Below are 12,329 nucleotides of genomic sequence, written 5' to 3'. Positions count from 1 at the left end.
CTCTTCAAAGTCTTGTCGTTGAATAGCAAACAATTCCTGAAGCGCCAAATAATCCATAAAGTCGTCACGAAAATAGACACCACATGAATATTCTTGTCATTTGCCGAAAACTTCATATCAACCCACGATAGAATCTCACACCAAGATGAGAAAGAAGAGTAATCCAAGTTTAACTAAAGGAAAATCTTCCTCCAAAAATCAAGCACCAAGGAGCAATTAAAGAAGATATGATTCCTGTTTTCGATCCACTTATTACAAACCACACAATTTATATACTCCATCTCAATATTCCTTGTGACGAAATGTTTAAACGAAGGGGAAGTTTGTCATGTATAAAACACCACCATTTATCATATACTATTAGGCAGGGAAAACTTTGTCGTTTTAAGTGTGTAGCCTTTTGTCGTTTTAAGTGTGTAGCCTTTCCTTTTTTTACAAATCTGATATGAAAGTATTTGATACGCACTCGCACTCATGTACCTATGTCGTTTCCTATCAATGTTTTCCCCAATAAATCGGACTTATTGTACAAAATTTAGTACTATATAACATATATATCATATATCTTTCATATATATTTATTAAAAAAAAAAAAGCAAAAATGAAGTATGGTCTAGCCATGTGGTTCAAGAAATAATTATTTTCCTTAGAAAATTATACCAATTATATTTTATTTCAATAATTGTACCAATTGTTAAACATTAATTTCGAAAACAATTATATATTATTTTATTTTATTTTATTTTACTTTTCATTTGAATAATTGTACCAATTATTGATATGCCTATTGTAATTACTGTAGAAACAATGTTTGATGTACATAGTGACACCATTTATAGTTGTAAACGGTTGTTCTGCCGTAATGCGCTGATAATCTCTACTACAAAAACAATGTATAAGTAATCGAAAGAAATCATTTTCACTCATTAAGATTAAAAACAATGGTGCAAAAAGAAGTCAAATTTCTATCTGTAGACCGAAAAGTAAGTGTTCAATGAAAAGTAAATTGAACGAGTCTTATGCTAATATGTGTCTAGTTATATAATTTCACTTGCTATTTATATTTGTTGAATCAGCTTCCTACAAATAGAAAATTGTAAAAGCTTTTGAAATCATAAATAATTAATCTGGCCCACCAAAAAATGGAATTCAACAAGTTCATTCTACTTTCACTTTCTTTAGTCTTGATTTTAGGTGTTGTGAATTGCTTCGAATACGACGACAAAGAGCTTGAATCGGAAGAAGGATTGGAGGCGTTGTACGGTAGGTGGAGGAGCCACCATAAAGTAGAGGGGAAAGGAAGCCCTGAACGGTTCAACATATTCAAATCGAACGTAGAACGTGTTCATTTGGTAAACAAGGAGAATAGACAATATAAGCTGCATTTGAACAAGTTTGCTGATTTAACTGCGACCGAGTTCAGAAGCACGTACGCTAACTCAAAGATTGGCGAATTATATGCACGTCAAGGACCTCGTAAACCCAACCTGAAATTTATGTACGCTAACGTGACAAATGTCCCAAAAGAGATTGATTGGAGGTGCCATAACGCTGTCACCCCTGTCAAGAATCAAGGCGGTTGCGGTAATACCTTCATTTTCTTAAAATCAAACAAATGCACATAAATAACTTTTTATTGTATTTATTTATATGTTAAAATTTGACGTGTTAAACCTATTATATCCTTTTTCAACCTTTTAACGTTTTGCCCGATCAGGTCGAAAAAATTATGGATCAGTTGTTATGATAGTGCACACGTACCCTCGTTTAAGTTTATGGATCCCCAATTATAATGCTATTATGCTAATACTAAATACTACTAATATTAATGGTTTGCAAATTGTGATCAAATTAACATACAGGAAGTTGTTGGGCTTTTGGGGCGGTTGGTGCAGTTGAAGGAATAAACGCCATTAGAACAGGACAATTAATACCGTTATCAGAACAACAACTTATGGATTGTGATACCAGCAATGGAGCATGTGATGGAGGCCTGCATGAGAATGCATTCAAATTTATCACGGAACATGGTGGTCTTGCAACAGCGGAGAGCTATCCTTACGTGGGTAAAAAAGAAGTGTGTTGCAAAGAAAAGGTATAGTTTAGTAGATACATTAAGTACGATTTGTTTCTATAAAATAAATTTATTTCTCATTCGAAATTACGTTATCACATGTGAGCAAATTTAAATATGTATCTAATCTATAGAATAATGTAGTCCTCTTAGGATATTAGGATATTGTGTATTATTGATGCAACATTTATAAGAGTACGATAGAACCTATTCAAACTCTAATTTACGCTAATTACCCAAACTCATCTATACAATTGGGTTAGGTCATACAAACCTAACTAATACCAGTAATATTTTCTTTACTCGGTGGCGGCATACCAGTTATTTGTGATGACAACAGACCGATTTTCAGTGGTAGCGGAATATGAACCCTAAGGCTTTTATACCATAAAATAATGTAACCCCCATATGTTATTGTGTATTATTATAATACAGTATTTATACCGTACGATAGAACCTATCCAAACCCTACTCTACACTAATGGACTCAAGCTCATTTATACATGTGGGATGAGAGAGACAAACCTAACTAATAATATATTCTGATAGTATCGTTAATGTTTACATTTGTAAATTTGTATTTTGATTCAGTTTGGACATCACTCAGTAACGCTTGATGGATGTGAGAGAATCCCTTATAGGGATGGAGAAGGATTAGTGAAAGCGCTTGCACATCAGCCAGTACCCATTGCGATGGAAGCTTCTGACGATTTCATGTTATATAAAGAGGTAACGATCCGAAGGCCCCTAGCTAGAAATATATAATCTCCGTCTAAAAAATGTAATGCGGCTCATTCTCTTTACTTCTTACAGGGTGTGTTTACTGGACCATGTGGAAGCGCTGTCACTCACGCTTTATTAGCTGTTGGATATGGTGAGACACCCGAAGGATTGAAGTTCTTTATCTGCAAGAACTCCTGGGGCGAAGGCTGGGGAGAGAAAGGATACGTACGTATGGAGCGAATTTCAGAACCCGATGGACGATGTGGCATGTATTTATACAATACTATTCCTATCAAGAACCCTCCTGCTACAGGCTCTACAGCCAATATCGAGCTCTAGATGATACAATAAAATGAATCTAAGATAGCATGTTTGTAAGTGTTATACAAAAAACATTAACAGTGGTTCATTTTATTTTAGCTAGAAGAACACGTCATAACTCATAAGTGTCATCTTAGATTCTTAGGTTTGAAATGGCCAAATGGGCTTAACTTTAAGCAAAATTATTGGATATGAGCAGGACGGGTCCTACTCTTTCAGATGCCTTGGATGATACACTCATATTATGCCCCTCATAAATTTATATACTCGGTGTAAACAAACCACATACTTTTTCTTCCTTTATAAACTAAGCGTCCACTAGATAATTGTTAGATAATTGCAAACAAATAACATATTCATACCTATGAATTACAATATTTTGCACATATTTACCTAAAATGATGTTTACATAATATTTCTAGAATGATAATTGTTAGATAATTGCAAACAAAGTCACTTTAAACCTAGATCCAAAATCTGATCAACTCCCTTCATCCCTCACATCCCTCAGTTGCGACGTAAAATAATTTTAACATATACGTAGTATTTATTATTAGAATATCTTGTCTGTAGTGAGTATAACCAATCAAAATGGATAAACGAATCTTGAGTTAGAATTGTAAGAAAATAAAAAATAGTGTAGACATGTAGTATGATGTAATGTTATAATGACGTCAACAAGTTACTATTCATCATATGTTATCACTCTAACTAATAAATATTTTAATAATTACACATATTGTTGAGAAAAGCGACATCAAATTATAGCAAACCGCTAGTAATACTCGAAATAATGACAATCAAGGAACACCAAGATTTAACGTGGAAAACCCCAATAGGGTAAAAAACCACGGGCAAGGAAAGAAACGTTTCACTAATAAGAAAAATAGGAATTACACTTCTCTCTAATTACAAGGATAAGCACAAATCTTTATATCTCTTGTAATTAGGAGATTACTCACAAACTCTCTATTTAATTATTAGTATACAATGAAAAAAGAAAGAATGATTTTGGTACTATCTATGAAACTAGTAAGCTCCTATATTTATACTGCTTTGGGAATGGGGTTGGTGAAATTAGGAAGCTAAAAGTCTTATTTGTAACACACAATTACATGCCAATTTAGAATTATTCAAGGTAGTAGGTGTTTATCGTCCACCATATTTGACAATCTCTCACTTGAAGATTTGATTAAAACTCAATAAATCTTCACACAATAATCTTTCCTTGCCAATGATGTTGCTTACGTTTCTGCTAGGCCACATGAGGAACGGCACCAAATAAATTTGTCACGGTTGATTGACTTTGTTAGAAAATCAGCTACATTGTCGTCAGTATGAATTTTCTGCACATCTACGGTTCCTTCTTCCACTTTCTCCCGAACGAAGTGATATTGAACTCGTATATGCTTTGTCTTTGAATGAAATGCCGGATTCCTTGCAAGATGCAAGGCACTCTGGTTGTCACAAAACAAAGTGATCTTCTCTTGTTTGTGCCCGAGTTCCTCCAACAACATCATCAACCATACTGCTTCTTTAGTAGCATGAGTAGCTGCAACATATTCTGCTTCCGTAGTTGACGTCGCTACAACTGACTGCAGTTTTGAATCCCATCTTACTGTTCCACCACAAAGTGTAAAAACATATGCGGAGGTAGATTTACTTTTATCCATATCACCTGCATAATCTGAATCAACATACCCTTTGACAATAAATTCCGGTTCCCCATAACATAATGCAACATCTGAGGTACCCTTAATGTATCTAAGGATCCTCTTTACCGCATTCCAATGCTCTTTACCAGGATTCGCCATGTACCGACTAACTACTCCCACTGCATGTGCAATGTCTGGTCTTGTACATATCATTGCGAACATTAAACTTCCCACTGCTGATTCATACGGTACGTGAGACATCTCCTTCTTCTCGTATTCACTGCTAGGACACATAACGGAGGATAACTTGAGATTAGTAGGAAGTGGGGTTGAGATTGACTTACTATCTTGCATATTGAAGCGCTGCAAGACTTTCTTCAAATAATTCTTTTGAGAAAGCCAAATCTTCCTATTATCTCTGTCTCGGTGAATTTACATCCCTAGAATCTTGTTTGCGACACCTAAGTCTTTCATTTCAAACTCCCTAGCCAATTGAGCCTTCAGCTTATTAATACGATCTTTGTTGGGGCCTGCAACCAACATGTCGTCTACATATAACAGCAAAATGACAAAATCATTGTCTCCAAACCTCTTGAAATATGCACAAGGGTCTACATAAAGTTTGTTATATTCAAGGCTCATTATGAAAGAATCAAATCTCTTATACCAACATCTCGGCGCCTGTTTGAGACCATACAGAGATTTCTTTAACCTGCAAACCAAGTTCTTTTTTTCTTGTAGTTCAAAACCTTCTGGTTGAAGCATATAAATTTCTTCTTCAATATTTCCATGAAGAAATGCAGTTTTCACATCTAGCTGCTCTAGATGCAAATTAAATGTAGCACACATCGCTAGAAACACTCGAATTGTTGTAAGTCGAACCACAGGAGAAAATATTTCATTAAAGTCTTTACCTTCTTTCTGAGCATATCCTTTAACCACCAGTCTTGCACGATACCTCTCCACTTGATCATCGCCATTTTGTTTGATCTTATACACCCATTTATTTCCAATAGGTTTTCTACCTTTCGACAATGGCACAAGTTCCCATGTTTGATTTTTATGAAGAGCTTCAATTTCTTCCTGCATAGCTGTCATCCACTGAGATGCATCTAAGTGATTCAGTGCCTCGCGAAGAGTTGTTGGTTCTCCTTCCTCTGTTAGAAGACAATATGCAACATTGCTTTCCATAATATAATCTGAGTGCCACCCTGGACGTTTCCTTTCTCGATTAGAAATACGAGTCGCTGGAGCTTCATCAATGACTACTTGATTTTCATCGTGCTCTGGTACTGCTTCAGAAGAATCTTTATGAAATTCATTACCCACTTGTATCGGTATAGTTTCTTTTGAAGTGCTAACATCTTCAAGATCTTTGTCTTCTGTAAAGACAACATCTCTGCTGATGACTACTTTGTGGGCAGTGGAATCCCACAAGCGATACCCCTTAACTCCATCAGCATACCCCAAGAACAAACACTTTCTGGACTTTGGATCCAACTTTGTCGTTTCTTGAGAATTGTACATTGCGTACACAGGACTTCCAAATACATGAAGGTCAGAATAATCAACTATTTTTTCAGTCCACATCTCCATTGGCGATTTCAACTCAATTGCAGTTGATGGTGACCGATTTATCACGTAACATGAATTACTTACTGCTTCTGCCCAGAATGATTTCCCCAAGCTTGCAGTTGCCAACATCGCCCTTGTTCTATCTAACAAGGTTCTATTCATCCGCTCTGCCACTCCGTTTTGTTGAGGAGTGTATGCCGTCGTGAACTGCCTATTGATACCTTCTTGTTTGCAGAACTTATCAAATTCATCACCAGTGTATTCTCCTCCATTATCCGTCCTTAAACACTTGATCTTTTTACCAGATTCAAGTTCAACCCGCGCTTTGTAAACTTTGAAAACTTCAAACACATCTGCCTTCCTCTTGATTGGGTACACCCAACATCTCCTAGTGTAATCATCAATAAATGATACAAAATACTTTACTCCTCCTAGGGATTGAACTGGTGCTTGCCACACATCAGATTGAATCAATTCCAAAACCAATTTACTTCTAGAATTTGATGTGTTAAACTTCAGGCGATGCTGCTTGCTGATTACACAATGCTCACAGAAAGGTAGTGATACCTTTGTAAGACCAGGAATAAGATTTCTTTCAACAAGAATCTTCATACCTTGTTTAGACATGTGTCCAAGCTTTTGATGCCATGTCATAGCAACTTTATCACTTGAACTATTTGAAGCTACAGATGCTTCCGCTTCATGTACCGTCTCGCCTTTCAGAATGTATAAATTAGCACCCCTTTTTCTCCTTTCATAAGTACAACTGCGTCTTTCGTGATTTTCATGATCTTATCTTGTATCTCCATCTTACAACTAAGATTATCTAATTGTCCTAAAGACAATAAATTCTTCTTCACACCCTCCACGTGTCGTACTCCTTGAATAGTACGAACTGTACCATCGTGCATCTTCAGAATAATATCTCCAATTCCAATGATCTTTAGTTCATGATCATTGCAACTGTATACAGATCCTCCTGAGATACGTTCATATTGTTTGAACCATTCTCTTCTAGGGGTCATGTGAAAAGTAGCTCCCGAGTCAAATAACCAGACATCAACAAATGTCTTTCTGCCTTCATTTGCTACTACTGCTTCACTAATCAAAGCAGTCCCATTTTCTGAAATGCTTGCGATATTTCCTTAAGGATTAGAGTTATTTAAACTCCGACAATCCTTCTTCGGATGACCTTTCTTGCCACAATTGTAGCATGTATAGGTCTTCTTCTTTTTAGAATTCGGTTTACCATGATTGTGACTCCCACTTGGGCCACGTTCCGTTGATCTCCCTCCTGACACCAATAAGGCCTCCACTTATCGTGAACCGGCCTGTTTGTCCTCCTTGTTATTGCGCCAATTTTCTTCTTCTAGAATAGCAGCCGCAACTTCATCATAGACTAAATACTCCGAGAGAACATTATTGGTTAAGTTAATAATGAGTTGATCATACGAATCAGGTAGACTCTGAAGTAAAAGTTCAGCACGTTCTTTTGGCTCTATATTGCAGCTTAATGAAGCGAGTTGAGAAAATAGAGTATTAGAAGAATTTATGTGCTCATTAACTGAAGTAGATTCATTCATGCGTAGCGCATAAAGTTTCCTCTTAAGGAATATCTTGTTGTGGAGTGATTTGGTCTCGTACAATTTTACAAGGTGATCCCAAATTTCTTTCGCCGTCTTCTTTTCTTCAATGCTAGACAAAACGCCATCTGCTAGTGCCAGATGAAGATTTGTGATAGCTTGACCGTCCATCTCTTCCCATTTTTCATCAATGACTTCGGCGGAACGTCCACTGATGGCCGCCAAACACTTATCCTTTCTCAGGATAGCTTTCATCTTTAGTTTCCATAATGAGAAGTTACTCCCGTTGAACTTTTCAATTTCGAATTTCGTAGACATTTCTATAATCACAATCTTCTTTTCGACAATACTATTTTTCAGAGAAATAGTACCCGAGAACTTTTATCGAGTGAAATTAATCTTACTTATTTTCTGATGTAGACGATCCACTCACGTGGCACCCACAGAGCATACGATAAGTAGATTAATACACACTAGATATTAGAACCTTAGCTCTGATACCACTTGTTGAGAAAAGCGACACCGAATTGTAGCAAACCGCTAGTAATACTCGAAATAATGACAATCAAGGAACACCAAGATTTAACGTGGAAAACCCCAATAGGGTAAAAAACCACGGGCAAGGAAAGAAACGTTTCACTAATAAGAAAAATAGGAATTACACTTCTCTCTAATTACAAGGATAAGCACAAATCTTTATATCTCTTGTAATTAGGAGATTACTCACAAACACTCTATTTAATTATTAGTATACAATGAAAAAAGAAAGAATGATTTTGGTACTATCTATGAAACTAGTAAGCTCCTATATTTATACTGCTTTGGGAATGGGGTTGGTGAAATTAGGAAGCTAAAAGTCTTATTTGTAACACACAATTACATGCCAATTTAGAATTATTCAAGGTAGTAGGTGTTTACCATCCACTATATTTGACACATATTATATATTATAATTTTTTTCTAGATTTTAAAATATGTACTGTATTTATGAAGTTGTAGTAGGTATTTGCATAAAATTTTGTAGAAAAAAGAGATGCATGTAATATTTTCTTATTTTACATACTAAAATCAAAATTTATAAGATTGTAGGAGTTAAAACGTGTGTAAATAAAGCTCATATAATTCAGAAAGCCCAAGTCATATTTATAAATGGTTTCTACGGTGAAACCGACCACTACAGCGAATCAAATGAGAAAATCGTTGACATGATTTAAAAAATATAGAAATGTTTAGATCATATTTGACTAAATTAACTTTATACAATTTATACTCATAGTAGATGTGAAAACTTTCATCTTTAGATTGTACCTAAAAACAGTGAAAAACAAGAGGAGCTATGAATTTTCTCTCTCCTAATAGGCGATTTGGGCGGAAATTTTTCCGACCATTTTTGCGCTCAATTATTGATTACATTGACATCATGGCTTACATCACTCACAATTATTGATCTAATGACATCATTGCACACATCACACCACACTATGACATCATTGTTTACATAATATTACACAAATACATATTTTAATCTGTATCCGGCCACTCATCACTGTCGAAATCATCTCTAGGGTGCCTGTATTGTTCTTCTTCTGATGATGTTTCATCCATGTGATTGTTTGGATCTGTATTGATTATGGTTTCCATTAAATCTCTTTCACGAATAGTATCTTTAACAAAAGTATCCAAAGCTGTTGCTGGTGTCTGGCTTAGAGGGTGATCTACTTGTCGAAAAGATGCTGAGTCAATGAATGTATGAGGTAATCCGTTGAGCTGACTCATTTCTACCTTGAATAATAACCACTGCTCTGGGTGAACATTTTTTGTGCTGATAAGATTATATCCATACCAGCCATGGATTTTTACAAATGAATCTTGATGGATTATCGTGCTGTTTGGAGACTGTGAACATCGGACCAGGTTCTGATGGAAAATAACTACAACATATGTAGTGAGGAAATTGCCAAATATTGATTCCCAATAAGACATTGTTTGATATCTTAGAAGGAATTTGAGAGTATTTCGAAACATTTGTTGTTCATCTTGGGGATTTCCTACTTGTGTTAAGAACAAATATCTGTTCATCACTTGTGCATTGAATACAATTGCAATGTAATGACACCTGGATAGATTGAGGAAGAAAGGGATTGCTTCAGGGACAAGGTGATATGGATCATGAATGTGGAAAAGGTTGAGAAAAGGGTATTCAGAATTGAAGGTCATTCCTCGAAATGGAGAACTTCCATATTTTCTAGCAAGTATTTTCCAATATGCTGTCCATGTTTCATGACAATAGACAGGAATTGACTTTTCTAGGATTTTCTCTGTGATTTCATGTGGGAGTTGATCCATTCTTTGCCATACTGTTGATTGAGGTGCTGATGATGAAGATGAAGATTCTACATCTGGTTGTAAAACTGCTATAACAGGAATGAGTAAATTGCTTTGTTCCGTGCCTTTTCTTGAAAGAAAATCTGGAAGAAAATTGGTTGATCCTTTTATGTGTTTGACTTCAAAATCATATTGGGAAAACCATTCTGCCCATCTGAGTAATTGAGGATGTGGGATTGTCTTGTTCTTGAATTGTAACATTTTAGGAAATGAAGACATATCCATTTCAATAAGAAATTTGTGACCAATAAGGTGAAAAGCAAACCTTTTGATACCATTTTTTACTGCAAGGATTTCTTTGAAAGTAGAATGGTAGTGTGTTTCAGAAGGTTTGAAATGACCACTTTGATAACCACAAATGTTGCGGTTACCATTAATTTCTTCTAAAAGGACTGCTCCCCAGTGTTCATCACTTGCATCTGTTTGCAATATTCTTTTTCCATTGGATGGAATTTGGAGGGGAGGGAGATTATCAGTTAGTCTTTTAAGTTGTTGCACTGCTTTGGTTTGTTGAGAATTCCAGGGTGGAGGGTTCTTTTTGAGCATATCATACAATGGTTTGGTTAAATGGGAAAGGTTTTTGATGAATGGGGACATGTAATTTACTATACCAAGAAATTGTTGGATTTCCTTGATAGTAGAAAGCATGTCTGGGAATTCAAGTAGTTTTTTTGCTACATGAGGTTGAAGGTGATATTGAGAGTTGTTGATGGTCATTTCCAAGAAATCAATTTGAGATGTTGCCAGAATCATCTTTTTTTCTGAGAGCATAATTCCATATTGCAAAAGCAATGAATGAAATTTGTTTAGCAGTACTAAATGCTCTTCTTCATTTTTTGAAAAGAGAAGAATGTCATCAATATAAATTACTGCACTTGACAGAATTGGTTCAAAGATCTTGATCATTGCTTTTTGAAAAGCTGAAGGAGCACTTTTTAGACCAAAGGGCATCACTGTCCATTGGTAGTGATGATCAGGGATACAAAAAGCTGTTTTGTATCTTTCTTCAGGATGAACACCAATTTGCCAAAAACCTGCTTTAAGATCAAACTTGGAAAAAACTCTTGCATTGGTTAGACTTTGGAAGAGAGTCCATCTGTTTGGAAGAGGAAACTTATCATCTGCAAGGAATTCATTCAAAGGCTTGTAGTTGATTACAAGTCTTTTCTTGCCACGTATCTGCTCTGAGTGTTTGTTGACATAGAAAGCTTCACACGCCCATGGGGATGTTGTTGGTTCGATCAGGCCTTCCTGCTGGAGTTGAGAAAGTTCTTGGACTGCAAGTTGTAAGTCTTCTGGATTCATTCCTTGGTGGCTTGCTTTTGTTGGATTGACATCTTCATTGAGCTTGAAAGGTAGTTTGATGAAAAACTCTAGATTCTGCCATAAAGGATTCTTGCATTTTTGAAGAAATTCTGTATGTGAATTAGCACAGGATGTACTAATTATCTTTGTTGAAAATTCTCCAAAATTGTTGTCAATTGTGTGTACCTGCAAATGGGTTAGTGATAACCAGGGTAATACAAAAGACTTATATTTTAGACCTTGATTTGACCATGAAAGATTTTTGATTTGACTCAAGACATCAAAACCTAATAACAAATCTTTATTGGGAAGATGAGATCCTAAAACTCTATGACGTATTATACATTGTGGAAAGAGTTTTATGAGTAAAGGTTTACTAATAAGTTCTATAGAGAGAGAAGAACTATTAGCTGTTCGAAAGGTTTGAGAACATGGTTGCCACATGTGAGAGGGGAGAAGATCTGGATTCATAATGGTTGAAGAAGAACCTGTATCAAAAAAGGCGATAAGGGTTTGAGGTTTTGAATAATGGGTAAGGAGTATTTGGACTGGTGCATAAGGGACACTTCTTTCAACAGGATAGATTCCTTGAATATCTATCATCATCGATTCATTTTCTGAAGTATCTTCTGAGCAACTTGATTCTGAATCAGATAATTGGATCATTAAAATTGTTTCATCATTGGGCTCATCATCTAAGGAAAATAA

At 35.7% G+C, this 12,329-nt stretch overlaps 1 protein-coding gene across 1 annotated transcript; it reads left to right on the top strand.

The window, feature by feature from the left end:
• The first annotated feature begins 1,142 nt into the window (after positions 1–1,142).
• On the top strand, positions 1,143–3,136 carry LOC139890359 (cysteine protease Amb a 11.0101-like). Its single transcript, XM_071873247.1, has 4 exons — positions 1,143–1,584; positions 1,863–2,095; positions 2,666–2,803; positions 2,888–3,136. Exons 1-4 carry the CDS (start codon positions 1,143–1,145, stop codon positions 3,134–3,136), a joined length of 1,062 nt encoding a protein of 353 aa, XP_071729348.1.
• The last annotated feature ends 9,193 nt before the right edge of the window (positions 3,137–12,329 follow it).

Source organism: Rutidosis leptorrhynchoides, chromosome 2 (assembly GCF_046630445.1).
Source record: "Rutidosis leptorrhynchoides isolate AG116_Rl617_1_P2 chromosome 2, CSIRO_AGI_Rlap_v1, whole genome shotgun sequence".
Lineage (NCBI taxonomy): Eukaryota > Viridiplantae > Streptophyta > Magnoliopsida > Asterales > Asteraceae > Rutidosis > Rutidosis leptorrhynchoides.
The sequence above is the reverse complement of the archived record's forward strand: the minus strand, read 5'-3'. Positions and strand labels throughout refer to the sequence as shown.